Below are 14,850 nucleotides of genomic sequence, written 5' to 3' on the forward strand. Positions count from 1 at the left end.
CCCTCAGCCCAAGCCTGCAGCGAAGTCACATCTCCAGCCCCGAGCTGTGCTAGAGGCATAAGCTGAGAAGGACTTGGGTAAGTCAACTGACCTTCTTCCTATCATCACATCGCATGGCAGGAACAGGAGGGCTTCAGTGAACCATATATGTATGCACTACGGCATGCTGTGCTTAGGAGAAGCTGTTCAGAGAATATCTGCGTTACTACCCGCACTGCCGATCAAGCAGCCAAGGCTATGCTTGCCAGATCCTGTGGTTATTTACTCTGGCACAAAGTTAAAATAACTCTGTTTGTACTGGAGCATGAGCAGAATTTAACTCTTACTTAAAAATAAACATGCAAGCAAGGAATATGAAAACATGTAAGAGTGTAAGAAAATATATTTATTAAATTCCATGGCAATACTATGGTAAAATTGTTAAACACATGCGTATTTTTAGACACCCAAGCAATACAACAGGAGTTACAACAGCCAAGCAAACTAGGTTTAAAACTTATGCAAAGTTGGTATCTTAGTGTTAGGTTAGTCTTAAATGTCATCCACCACACTGGAATATTATTTCCCCAACATGATCCCACGCTTCTTTTTCAAGCATGCATTTGTTTAACTGCTTAGCTAATAAATTTTCATGTTGATACACTTAGTTGAATCAGTATTTTACTTGGTATGCTACAAATTCATTAAAGTGCCTTGTGATGATTTTGTTTAAATTGTGAAAGAAATATTTTTTCAATAGCTGATTTGGAAGCTGGAAAAATTCAGTGTCATTCAGCAACAGAAATATGTTAAATAACTGATTAGATTTAGTGTGTTAGGAAGACTATTTTGTCAGTTTGATTTATTGATTTATTCTCAGAATTAATTTCTATAGACAACTACTTCAAATTGGCAAACAATATTTTCACTAGTATTAAACAAAAGTCCATTAAAATGTTTGTAAAAAAAGAACATAACGAGATCTCTAAACAAATTATTTATGCTGCAAAAAATATGGTATAAAAAGAGCTAAAAAAACATTGAACCTGTTCACAGTATATATTTTAAAAGTTACAGCATTATAGTACAACATTTTTTTTTTTCAGGTGACCTGTATGACTCCACCAGCTCTGCTGTTCTGTGTGCCACAACAGGATCACAGTTCAAATTAGTGTTACCTTCGAGTAGTATTTCAGACACAAGTCGATTCAGTTATCTTTCTTTGCTATCCCCTGCTTTACAAACTATTTTTGCTATCCCCTGTTTTACAAACTTTTTTTGCTATCCCCTGCTTTACAAACTTTACAAACTTTACAAACTTGAAGCATAAAATGTTGTTCATCCTAAGCCACTCTTGAATCACACTAAGGAAACACTGACAAAGTGATGTTCAAGGATTCTTTTTTAATTGTATTACTACTAAAAAAGTGTGAGACCTTGACAGTTTCTATTTTAATTTGCCCTGCTTGAGCTAATTTTTAAAAATTTTTCTCATCCCCAATGATGAAAAAGAGAACATTTAATTTTTTGCTTTGTCCCTGGGTAAGTTTTACTCACTACATTTTACTCAACATGAGGCCAAATGAGTTGCAAAGGTATTGAACCTTCTCATGGAAGTTGTGCATACACTTCCACAGGAGCTTGCTTTCATGTAACAACAGTTGAAGTGCTGATTTGTGAAAGGCCGAAAACCTACCTAGAGATTTTGCTGGGTATCCCCTTAAAAAATAAGGATGTCATCGTCTCTGCTGCACCACTGAGTCACCCGGGGAGCACTAGCACAAAGAGAGGGTGAGACTGGAGAGGGATTAACCCCATCCTCTCATGCAGCACCCCGTTAGACCAGCTCACCTGCACGGGGATGCTGAGACCCCGCTCTCTGAAATACAAAAGTTTTCTGAAGACTTTTTTGTTGTAAAAGCAGAAGGAATTAACAGACGTTTTTGTGGGGAAAAAGTATTGTCATGCACCCTGGGACAACTTTTAAAGTTACAGAAACCCCTGCCAATATCATCTGAGGTTTGTTTGCATAACATGCAAAAAGGAAACAAACACTGGCTATCTTAGAAACACTGGGGAAAATCCAGAGTTATATAAATGGGGAGGAGAGGAAAGAAAATTGTTATGGAAGAAACTGTTTTCCAGCTTCTAAGGAGATATTTAAAAATTTAAGACAGGCCTAAGCATGAGGAAATTAGTTTTTAAACACGCCAACATTTCTGAATCCATGTCTGGCATTTGGGGTCTGGGACTGTTTCCAGGCTTGCTAAGGAAAAGGCAAAGAAGAAGCCAACAACAGATCTTGCAAACTGCCAACAGCATCTCTGAGCATCAGCCACACAGAGCACTGCTTAATGCACAGCAGCACAAACTCTATGTACTGTGCTGGGAGGAGTGCAGATGGTAGTTGTCTCCTCTAGACAGAACTGCATCTCAGAAGGCATATATTCAAGTACAGGGCTCTGAAAAAAACTGCTTTGGGAATTGCAAGCCAACTTCCTCTGTAATATGCACCTAGGTACACAATGATGTAAGCACAAATGTGTGGGTTAGGACTTTTCTTAGTGTTAAAATATTAATGCCATTTGCACTGAAGTCTTCATCAGAGTCTGTGGCAGAACAGAAGATGCTATTTACATGGGAAGGTCTTGATAGATTTATGGTACATGGAACCTTGTTAGCAATCTGATGCTTTAAATGTTACATTTTTCTTACGTATTTCAAATTCTTTCACTATATTTCTATCTACTTGTAGGTATACAAATATTCTATTTACAAAGCAGTATTTGTCTAAAAATAGAGCACATGATTTCTCATTGCCTTTTCAGAGTGATGTCTAAACACCTTCTGTCTCCAATGTATCCAACTGCCTTCATTTTTGCTGCTATTCATGTTCAACTGAGTGTCTTGGAGGACAAGATCACAAGAGACACCACAGCCCTAAGCTTTACTCAGCCGAATGTATCAAAAAAATAAAAAAAAAAGGTGGCTTGAACATGCCTCTTCAGAGCAGCCTGAAACTCAAGGTCAGCAGGAGCTTGCTGCTGCCGTGTTCCCAGCAGAGAAAAGCTCTGGTCCCCTACGTAAACCAAAGATGAAGAAAACATGGCACATTTGCCAATTGTGCCATGACAGACAACACGGCTACTGGTTCCCTTTGGAAATGGTTTACCCATGAAAGCAGCAACTACAGATAATAAAGACAGCTACCACAGCAAATGTCAGTCATTGGGTCCTAAGTCTGCCTATGCAGCCATTGCATAGCAGGGGAGGTAATTCACCACCTGCCTGTAGTATTAGCTTACTCTTTTGTTGATTAACTAGTAGTTCTGTGAGGTATATCACATGCAGATCTACCATCCCAAAATTTAACATACAAACCCAAGATCTCAGATCCCCCTGCATGTCAGAACAACAAAAATAATGAATGTGTCAAATAGGAGAGTGCACGATGTTGCATCAAACGTGACTGATGTCCCATGCATACAGTGAACAGTACAAAACCCCATTACAAACCCCAAATTGTCACATATGACAGGCATGGCTCAAAAATAAGAAGCAGCAGCACCGATGATTTGCTTCAGAAAGAAATTGCTTGGCATTAACAGCCTACATCTCTGAACACTGATCCAACTGGAGGATTGAAGCACTAAGTTAGGAGTAACAGTGTTTTGGACACAATCCCTTCTGGTCATATCCCTTCTGGAAGTTGTTTCTTTGTTTTGTTATGTTTTTTTAAGAAGCTGAACTTTCTAGTCTTATAGAAAAAAAAGCAAAAAGCCAAAAGAACTAAAACAAGTGTTCAATAAGATCTTTCAGAAAATGATGGTTAGGAAATGCAGTACTTTAAGTTTCCTAAGACATTTTTCAGAAATAATTTGACTGAAAAAGTTCACCAGGAAGCCTGAAGGCACTAGTGCAAGGAGTCTGATCCCCTCTGAAGCCCAAAGTTTTAGTCTTAAAATTGTTATTAATGCATTTAGAGGCTAAACAGCACCGTGATTTGAAAGTGAATTTGGTACTAAGACATTCCTAAAGACGCTTCACTGGTTTAACAAGGCACTTGGGCTAAGAAAGCAAGCCTGTTTCCTGACAGTCCTTGTCACTCACTATTCCTGCTCCATGCACCTAGGGGTGTCTTCACATGATCACTAAATTAGCACAAAACCTCTCACTGCCCATCTGGTATTTGTATTCACTGCTGAAGATTTAAGATAGACATCTGAAGGGAGTCCTCACTGGTAGAACTAAATAGGCTCAAAGAAAACCACAGAGGTGAAGCAGCTGAGCTTTCAAGTGCTGGAATGAAAACTACTTACTGGTTCATAACCATTAAGCAACAGTAAATAATGCTACATATACTGCACAAGCCTGTGTCTCTCCCCCATCTGCCCCACTCTTCTGCTACTGATACAAGACGATGCATATGGTAAGCCATTTCTATTAACAGGACTCTTCTGCCCTACATCCTGGAAGTCAAATAAAATATATAGTCAAAGTTTAAAAAAAAAGTGCTGGCTAATTAGATGACAGTGCTTTGATAGCATCAAGGCAGACCCTGTATTTGTGGACCATCTCCCTATCTAATCACTAAGAAATTAATGAAGCAGTATAAAACGCTGATGCCTTTACTGAATAGGAAGATCAGCACAAAGGAAAACCTGAGTATGTGAAGCTTGTGTTTTAAGTGATTCACCATGGGAGCACTGTGAAGGGTGTTAGGCTGCCCCCTGAGAACTCTGTGTGTGCCCTGGCTTCCAGTCTGCCAAATTAAAAATTGCTAGCACTCTGAAACTTCAGTTTGGTTTTGTTTCTTGCAATACACAGCCATATGAAAGCACGGTTATTCTTCATGATCAACTGTTCCGCTACAAAAGGGTTTTTTTGTTTGGATCACCGTACAATACTGATTTGATTGCTCCTCTGCACTGAGAAACTGATCCATAAAAAACCCAAACCACTACTCATACACACTGTCTGTGACATCTTCTGCTTTCAATTAAAAGCATATGGCAGCACAATCTAAAATTTATCTTAGGAGATAAACACGTTAAGCCAAATCTGCACTAGTGAAAAGAAAACAGCTCAAAAAGAGATATTGTGAGAAAGGGTTGTTACTATTAGGATTTAGCCACCTCCAGCTATCAAGCACAAAGGGCAGAACTGCTTCCTTTCATGTATTAGTTTAGTGTTCTGAGCAATAATAGATTAGGCATGAAACTTTCTCATCACCAGTAACATCTGGTGAGAGATGGATACCAGCTCTTTGCACTGCCTGTCTGTCTTTTCACCTGCTGCTCTGCTAATTCCAAGATTCAACCTCAAAAGCAGATCCTATCTGCACTGTCTGTTCTTTCAGACAGACCTTGCACTCTGTCAGGTCTGCAGAGAGATCTATTTTTACTTTCTTCACAGTTCACTCTTCCAGGAGGCACACACAGGCAGTTGTTACTGATGATGATTTCAATGTTATTTAGTGTTTTGCTTTTTTGTCAGTTTTGAAATCCCTCTGTATTTTCATTCTATGGAGATGGCAGAGATATACCAACATCTGAAACTGTACCATCCATTGCTGCAATTAGGTTTAACCTAATGCTTTGTTTTATTCTGATGACCAGATCACATGGTTTGGAGACCAAATGATTGCCACTCTAGCCATCCTCCTGGTCTTCTCTCACACCTTTACAACTAGCAGCTTAGCCTCCTTATCGGAGGCTTATCCTTATTCGGCCTCCTTATCTGTTTTGGGACCTTGCTTAGAAGACCACTCTCCCTCTTATTTATTCAAAAAATCACAAAGTAGCTAAGGAAACTGAAATCTAAAAAAAAAGATTCAGTTAGGACTTTATGGACACCCTTCTAGATCAAGCTCTTTAACATGTGACCTCTCACCACTGTGTTTTACAGTAGGAAACAGGTAAAGTAAAAAGCACTTTCTCCTTTAAGCTAGTGAAATTCATGTGTGCCACAGTCTGAAGTTTACACAGTGAAATGTTAAAATTACAGCTGCCTATAGATGGATATGTGAAAAAAAGCATTTTCAAAGATGATTGTTCTGGGCATTCCTTTAAGCACACAAATGTACATCATTTAAGCTTTCTTTGCATCACAGGTCTGGTAAAGGAGAGGTAGAAATAATGGCACTAAAATCTCCCTGGGTTTCTCCCTGCCACTAGAGAAATCTCACTTTGTACTCCCAGGTAGAATTTGTAGAGAAGGTCCTATTGGGTAGACACTGGAGAACAGCCAGGCAGCAGGTGGCAAAGCTAATACAATAAAGACCATCCAAAGAGCAATTTGTTCTCAGGGAGCTAGTACTACAACCTCTAATTTCACGTGCCAAACTGCTTGGACAACTAATGTTAGCTGACAGGGGTTTTCCCCATGGCTTACATTACTGTATAGTGCAAAGACTGCTGAACACCAGGGGCGAATGGAGCACTGTATCACTTTGATGCAGGAGATGTGGAGCTAAAGCTGCTATGAAATACAAAATGCATTAGTGCAATACATAGGAAAGATTAATTCTTTAACCAAAGGATAGAAAAAATATAGAGCATTCTAAGTTTAAAAAAAAAAAAGTTTTAAACTTTATGCAGTTCTTGTTGAGGTTTAAATCAGTGTTACACTTTTTCCCCCAAGTTTGTACCCCTGAGTCAAACATTGAATAAACATTGTACAGTAGGTACAGAAACTAGTGTCTAGTTAAAAAGCAACAGATTTGAATGGCCATTGCTTCAGAAGTGTTAAACAGTGACAATACCCTTTGTATGGGAAGAGAAAAAAAAATAGCACTCTCATTTGTTCTTAGTTTATAACTAGGTAAAAGATCTCAAGAGTTTCCAACCACATCATTTCAGTGTGTTAGATTGAGGTTTGTTATAAATGAAACTTTCAGTAAGGAAATCTGTTGGGGCTGCATCATTTGAGTATGCACAGTTGAGAACAACTACAACAAAGCAAAGCAATCTTTCCAAGTTATAAGTTGCATGAGACAATATTAATCTTGGAGCACTATGTGAAGGTAGGCAGAGTTCTCTGACTATGATTATCAGGAGCTCTAAACTCAATACCCCTTATATCCAATATATTTTACTAGAGTAATAACTAAATTGCTATAACTTTGGCCTCTCGGCCTCTATTAAAATGGAATATTAACACTTTCACTAAGTTAAACATGGTAGCATTCAGCTCACTAGAACCTCTGCTGACTGTCTCCAAGAATAATTCATGCCTTTTGCACTTTTCTTCTTCCTTTCTTTACAACATCAGGAATAAGAGCTTATTTAGAAGGCAGGTTCAGGTGCAATGAGGACTTACTGTTAATCATTTGGTTTGTTCTGAAAAAAGTGTGTAAAGGACCACCCTACGTTACTGGGTTTGGGAGAGTCTTCATCATCTTTTGGGGGAAGCAGAAACTGTCGAGAATTAATGGAGCACGGGCTCCCAAAAGATGCATTTTCATTGTTGCTTTCAGCTGATACAGGAGAGTCTGGAGTGTCCATGTTCCAGGCATTTGTGTTTGCTTGAGGTCTGTAACCTGCAGTTTTATCCAACTCTTCCTCTGCAGGTGAGCAACTCTCTATTTTCAGAGCACTGACAGGCAGCTGCATTTGTGGCTTATAGCCTGCTGTAGTCACTAAGTCTATTTCTGGCTCCTCCTCTGGTTTAATCTGAGGCTGATACATTGACTGGATGTCAATGTAAACCACCTGAGATGACCCCACAGGTTCATCCATAGGGGGATTTGAGATCTCCTCTTCAATGATAGGGGGGCAGTAGGACACAACCACATGGTTCTCCGTTTCTGAGTCAGAGCCATCTTCAGGCACAGTGGTGTCTGCTGCTGGGGACATCATCTCTGTGTCTTCAATCTTGGGAGCTGCAGACCGTGTTTCTACCACTTCAACACTATTGGGGGTGCATGGGTTCATTTCCAGTGTTTTAAGTGTCTTATTCCCCTGAGGTGAGAAAAAGGAGAAGGGGGGGAGACTAAGCCAAAAGACCTGAAAATCCTGAAAGCAACAACTTGCCCAAATTAAACCAGTACATTGGCTTGTGGCTTGCACTCATCCCACTGCCATTAGTACAATATTAAAAAAAAAGTGGTTTTGTTCTTATGTTCTGGCTCATCACATTTTCTTGTTAATGTTAAAAGTATTTTAGCCAACTTAAAGAGACTCCAGATCTTGCTTAAGTGTTTGAGAACTCTCTCCCCAAATCTCAGCTTTGTATAACCCATTCCAGAAGGTTGTTTAAATGTTACACCCAGTTTCAGCTATGATGTCTACCAGGAGGTTAGGGATATGGCATGTAATTTCTCCACACTTTCTATTTCTCCTAACACTATGACAGACGTGTACATTACTCCCACACTGTTATCATGCACTGAACTTTTCATTAGTTCAGGAGGAGAGAAATCCAACAATCCTTTCCCAGTTCAAACACTGCAAGTAACTACATTAACAAGAAAGCTCTAGATAGCACCTGACAAAAGTTACTGAGTAACTTGTCCTGTTCCTCCCTGCCACAGAGTTTTTTCTACAATTGGAGTAGAAGCCTCAAAAGTTTGCAAAAAAAATTCTTAACTCACAATACCTTTCAGAAGTTTAAAATACTAGATTTAAAATGAGAGTTACCTCACAGATGTTCTTCTGAAACTGAAGTGCCTTACTGTTCTCAGGATTTGGGATCTCTGGATAAAATGTTTCTTTAATCCTTTAAAGAGGAAAGAACAAACTTTTAAAAGTTACCAAGCCCTGAAACAGATTCTGAATACACAAAAGGAGTCAGGACATTTCCCTTTAATTCAGAATACTGAAGACATCTGGCACAAAGATTTAATGTGTTACACCTTCCCTAAGTATTTAATGGAAAAAACAGCAAAACTTTTTTTTTTTTTAAACTGGGGAACTCGATATGCCACGTTTATGAAAAGTTGAAGATGGGCTGTCTACCTGAGTGTTTGTGGATGGCTCACAAATTACGGTATGTCGCCAGTTTATTTTCATTTGGGAACTATTTATAAACGGTGCTCACTGGGAGACAGGCTCCTACAAAACCTTTTTGCATTCCTCACTCTGACCTCTCTCCAACTCAATTTCTCCATCACCTTCCACAATGCGTTTTTGCCACCCACCTCTAAACAAAGCCACTGACATCTCTGGGTACTTGGAGAAAAAAAGAGTAACTAAAATCATGGAAAACACTAGCACTGAAGCAAACACATGCAGGAAAAGATTAGAACCGAATGCAGGCATTTACCATTCCCTCTTTCGATAGCAGAAGATGCTGGCCACCACTCCAAGCAGCACAACCACTGCGACAGGGATGAGAATTGCAATGATTAATCCTACAGCTGGGGGATGAAAAAAGAAAAGACAGTAAATATATATATGAAGTTACCAGCAAGTTTTATGCCTTTTCTCATATTCCCATAGATTAGAGACCATTTCATTAAACTCATCTAACAGTTGTCTGCAGACAGTGACCTATACGATACACTTCCCCTTTGCTGGAAGGGCAAAAGTCCATCCATAAACAGAGCTGATTCAGTGATACCTACAGGAATTAGCAGATACTTCTCCATGATTACTTAATTGCGAAAGGCTTCATGTGCAACACAAGACTAATTGCCACTGTAATTCTGTTCTCAGTAAGCACTGGAATTGCACGACCATGTTACTTGAGCTGGCCAAACCTCTGGTAATGGCTCTTATAGGCCAACAACTCATTGCACAAACTGCACTGCCTTTTATGTGATTTACAATGCTTCTAATCCCCAGGGTTTAGCTCCGATACATTCCCACTGCCTTCCTCTATTGATGTTAAGTGCCTCAAGTTTGATTTTTTGTGTATTTTAGTTGCACCCCAGCATTTAGCCTTTCATATGAATTTTTTTTTTTTCCTCATTCCCCGAAGTCAAGCCTTTCTTTTTTCTAACTGTCTTTCTGGGTTTGTTTCTGTCAGGGGATCGATAAAACGGAATTCAAAGGAGGGAGGCATCTGTTTATAATTCTGAAACTGGTAGATATTTCCACAATGTCTTTCTTCCCATCATGTATTAGCAGATATTCATCATGGGAAACCTGACAAAAACAACTAGCTGCTTGAGAAGACTAAGTTCAGACTCCACCATATTTAATTCTAGTTCAGAAGTTATTTTTCTTTTATACATTACCATGAACTACTAGGTAGCTGTAATAGGAAAGGATCTTTTCCTCACTCTGAACTGTACCAATTTTTGTGTTTAAAAATAATCAACTAAATAAATTAAAAATTAGACTGTAGGCCCAAACTACCTAAGGGACCCAGAAAAAAACCAAAATAAGCTCAGCTTTATATACATTGTACAGTCCCTGTGCTGAAGACCATTAATGAACAGGGATATTCAACTTACAGTCCTCCTTTGTCACCACATAGAGGCTGTTTGGAGGGCTCAACCCACCAGCAGTGTAGGCTTGTAGGTCCAGTTGGTAACTTGTTTTGCCTTGAAGATCAAGTATTTTCAAAGACTTCTTTGTTAAGTCAGTGATATTCTTAACTTTAAGTTCTGGATTCCCTGTTTGTTTGGAAGCAGTGAGAAAAGCATAACTTTGTAAGACAGGATTCACAAAGTCAGCCTCAGCTTTAGCAAGACTTTCTTGAAGTCAGCATATAAAACCTTAAGAACAGTTTGTGTAAAGGAAAACTGAAATAAAGAATCCTAGCAATGCTGCTTGCTTACACAGCACCAAACAGCACAGGGGTGTGTTGGTGCTGCAGATTGGCTTCAGTTTCTTATACTCCCGCTTGTCCTCTTACGTTAATGTGAGTCAGGCTTCAGTTCTGCACAGAGATGTCCTTACTGGAAGAAAATACCAAATTAAATATAGCCATATAACCTCCCTCATGTCTCATCTACTGAGGGTATCTGTACACAGGGCAGTGTGTCACATTGCCACTTCATCACTACATAGTTTTATGGCCTTAGTGAGCCTGACTTTTGCCTTATATTAAAAAAACCCAACTGTGCTAACCACACAAGGAGCTGATTATTTCAAATGCCTTTGTCACATAGCAGGGGCCAGTTATGTCAGTGAGTAATGCAACTGAATTATGATTAAAGCATCTTTTTTTAAAGTGAAATTGAATTATTTAAGAAAAAAAGAACAAAAATCCAACTTGAGCAATTAAGTTGCAATCTATAGATTTCACTTACCTGATTCTGAAAGCGTAGGCTTTAAAGCATCTTTTTCACCTTTTGCAAAGGAAAGGCGATATCCCTCTAAAAACCCCTGACAATCTTCAATAGGAATGTCTTCCCATTTTACCAGTATAGAATCTGAAGAAGTTTCTTCGACAGTAAAATTTGGTGCACGTTTTGGAGCTGTAGGGAGAATTCCAAAGGAAAAAGCTAGTAAGAAAACACCTTAACATTAAATGCTAAATCCATATAAGTGTTTCATCAGTTTCATTTCAAGGCTAGCGTTTTCAACTTTTTCCTGAATACTTTTCCCTTACTGTCAAAAAAATGTGAAAAGACTTAGCAGGTGATACTATAAAAATACAAGTCTGTTGGTCTCATTGTCATTAACTACTGCAGTATTATCTGCTAACAGAAGCTGAAAAAAATCTCTCCTTGGGCAGCCTTCTGACAGATGCATACATGTAAATACCTTTCTTTCTGCAACAACCCCCAAAAGATCATATAAACATTCAGAGCATACAAATTACTTAACTTCTAAAGGCTTTAACTCTGTGACTTTATAGCTTGTCTTCAAATTAAACAAACAGCACATTCCTATCATGGAAATCTATCTGAGCTTAAACAAACTATTCTTAGCAGGCATCACAAGTCATTCCAATATCTGTACCCCACTGGAAGTGTTACAGCAGATATTCCGTAAGGTCATGTGTCAGGAATTAGTCTGACATTTGGCATTGATCTACCAGTGCTGAACTTATGTTTAAGAATGCTTGTACTTTTGTTTTGATGGTTATCTGTCCAAAGGCAAATCTGAAGTTTTAGCATTAATCTATGCTTTTGTGCAAAGTGAATACATTTCTCAGTTTCTAGCAAGGTTCTTCTGCATGTTCAATGTATTTTTAATCCCGAAAAAACTTTATCCTTTTACCTTGAAAGCTTCCAATCTGTTGAGAACACATAGGGAAAAACCTTCCGAGAAACCACTCAGGATTTTTAGAGATACAAATGGCTGAAAGTTTAGTTTCTGGTAAAATTGCCTTAACCTTACCTTCAACCTTAGCAATGAAATAAACAGTGGCATTTCCAAGGACTCAGATTAAGTGAGCAACACAGTTTTCCAAGCAAACTATTTTAGCAGAAAACACATTAAACTTCAAAGTGAAATGAGTGCTGTAGTTACAATACATTACAGTTGTGATGTTAAAGGGTAAAGCCATGTTTAGATACCTGGGAAGAGAAAGCATTCAGACACTAATGCATCTCCAGGCAAAGTTCAGCCCTGGATCAAACCGCAGTTACCCAGATGGGATTGGTACAGGAGGGAATACAAGTGCAATTCTCAAAGTGGCTTGTACTCTAGGATCTAGTTCTGGTCTAAGAAAAGCTTTTAAACAGAAATGTTATGGACACTTCTTATATTTGCTGAGCTGTACCAAATGTGCTCAGAAGTTTACTTTGACCTGACAAATCAAAAAAAGTTGCCTCCTCTCCTGCAGAAGTGACTGCAGCCCTGTGGTCCAAATTATGCCCGTGCCTTCAACTTTGAAGACCGCTGTCTTCTAAGCACGCTTCTGTGACACTCTGTGCCACCACACAAGCTGGAGAACACAGGGTTATTGCATGCTGGGAACTGGAAGTGGCTGGAAAAATGTATTAGAATGATCTACAGAGATCAAGAAGTCAGTAGTACTGTATGGGGATTTTGGTGTCAAATCTTCTTCTGCCAACACTGAGCTAAAAGTAGACACAGTCTAAATTCACTTTGTAAAGATACTGAATGATAAAGTGCACTTACGCAGCTCTTTCATATACCCAGTTATGTTTTTCAATAACTGATATCCACTGGATTTGCAGCCATATAGTGAAAAGTTGTACCTCACGCCAGGTCTAAATAGAGCTGCAAGAGAAAATTGCTGTAAGATTATTTCATTTATGAAGAGTGATGCTTTTAGCTTTCAGACGATGAAGAGTTATATAAATACATATTAAAAAATTACAAAGTCTTAGACCACAGTGTTAGGTATAAATACTACCTCTATTTGTAATTTCTATAAAAGCTATGCTATCAGATGCAGTTCAGAAGCAGTAAGCAAATCTAGCTCCCAGAGAAATTTGGGTTCTAAACAAGTAAGATTCAAAACAAGCTACTCAAATTGCATAAATTGCTCTTTCCATGGGCAAACACAAACTGAAGTTACCAGAAACAATCCCTTTCCTTTCCTCCCACAGCAGTCGTGTAGATCCTGCCTCCTCCTCAGAAATACAAATGTATTTTGAAATACCCAGGCTTATTACAGCAACAGTACAAAAGAGATTCAGAGAACTCTCAAAAGTGATAGTGAAGCACTTTAGACATGAACTCCAGGCCTGAACTGACTCTACAAAACACAGATAGTCATCAAATTTCCGCTTCACATGTCTTTGGTGGAGGCACAGGTGTTTGATAGTACATGTAAATAATTTACCACTTCCTGGAATTTTGTCAGGTCAGGGGTGTACACTACTTTCATGATTTTTTCTAAAGAAGATGCCACTGTGAAACTCTACAGAAGTCAAGTGGGTTTTGCAAGAGTTCAGGTCCAGCCTGAAAGACTCAGCTGGCAGGACTAAGCACAGAGGTAGGTTTGCCAGCCTGAGCCCAGCCCTAGCAGCCTGGTAACTCCCACAGCATGCTGCAAGAAGCAGCCCAGGGAAGAGTTCAGGACTAGAGCAGTGCATTGTTGGATAGACATAGTATTGTCTGCTTAGAAAAAGCAAGGTTTAGCCAGCACAAATGAAAACATGGACACAGTGTTCTAATTACAGGCAGGAAAACATATTGCTTCCCTCTCAGGTCCCACTCACCCCCAACGTTCCTATGTACACAGTTCCAAGTTGTTTTCTCTAATGGAGGCTATATTCTAAACTGTTCTAAAAAGCAAATATATACCCTTTTAGACAGCATAGAAAAATCCCACATTTTTCTTGGGTCCTCTTCTTCCTCTTCTGCTCCTACTATCACAGCTGAGTTTCATTTCCCTGATCTGCCCACCAGCATCTAGAGACCTGGAACATGCCCTGTTCCAGGAAATTTCAATTGCTGACAGCAAGCCAACACATGGAGGTCACACTTAAAAAAAATCTGCCTCATGTAAAAACAACGGATTAGTCTTCCCCCATCCTGAGCAGCACTGTTTATGTTTAGAATCCAAATAAAACCCCAAACCCTAGATTAACCATTATGCATTACACTAGAGTTAGGAAGTTGTTGGGTGTAGCTAGAAGAGGTAATTTCAAAACAGTTAATAAACACAGGATGATAACAGTTAAGTCAAGACTGATACTTGGATTTGGCCAGGCTGTGTAAGAAATTCAAATAAACACAGTACCAAGAAGGGGTTCATTTATATACACAAGCACACAGCAACACAACAATCTTCAACCTACAGCATTAGTACTGCTCTCATTCCACTTGCTGCTCAGGCTCTCAACCAGAAAGACTCAAAAAATTATTTCTGACTTACCAGACTTTATCACTGCATCTGTTGTATTTGAAGGAAATTTCTGCCAGTCCACACTACAGGGTTCAGACCCAGATGAATGACACCATTTTACTATGTAACCACAGGTCATGTTGGGGTAAGAATTCCAAGAAATATAAATTCCATTCCCCATTGCCACGGCCCGATCTGTTTTGACATTGT

The 14,850-nt window shown here is 39.1% G+C and overlaps 1 protein-coding gene across 2 annotated transcripts in view; it reads right to left on the bottom strand.

Moving 5' to 3' along the window:
* Positions 1-364: 364 nt before the first annotated feature.
* Positions 365-14,850, bottom strand: part of LIFR (LIF receptor subunit alpha) — a 56,118-nt gene continuing 41,632 nt past the window's right edge. For both annotated transcript variants that reach the window (XM_074855032.1, XM_074855033.1), the window contains exons 14-20: positions 14,671-14,850; positions 12,963-13,064; positions 11,180-11,347; positions 10,379-10,540; positions 9,244-9,337; positions 8,619-8,697; positions 365-7,940 (exon numbers count right to left, since the gene is read on the bottom strand). In XM_074855032.1, coding sequence (XP_074711133.1) covers positions 7,302-7,940; positions 8,619-8,697; positions 9,244-9,337; positions 10,379-10,540; positions 11,180-11,347; positions 12,963-13,064; positions 14,671-14,850 — 1,424 coding nt within the window. In that variant the 3' untranslated portion in view covers positions 365-7,301. The remainder of the gene's footprint in view (positions 7,941-8,618; positions 8,698-9,243; positions 9,338-10,378; positions 10,541-11,179; positions 11,348-12,962; positions 13,065-14,670) is intronic.

This window comes from Strix uralensis, chromosome Z, assembly GCF_047716275.1.
Source record: "Strix uralensis isolate ZFMK-TIS-50842 chromosome Z, bStrUra1, whole genome shotgun sequence".
In the NCBI taxonomy this organism is placed as follows: Eukaryota; Metazoa; Chordata; class Aves; order Strigiformes; family Strigidae; genus Strix; species Strix uralensis.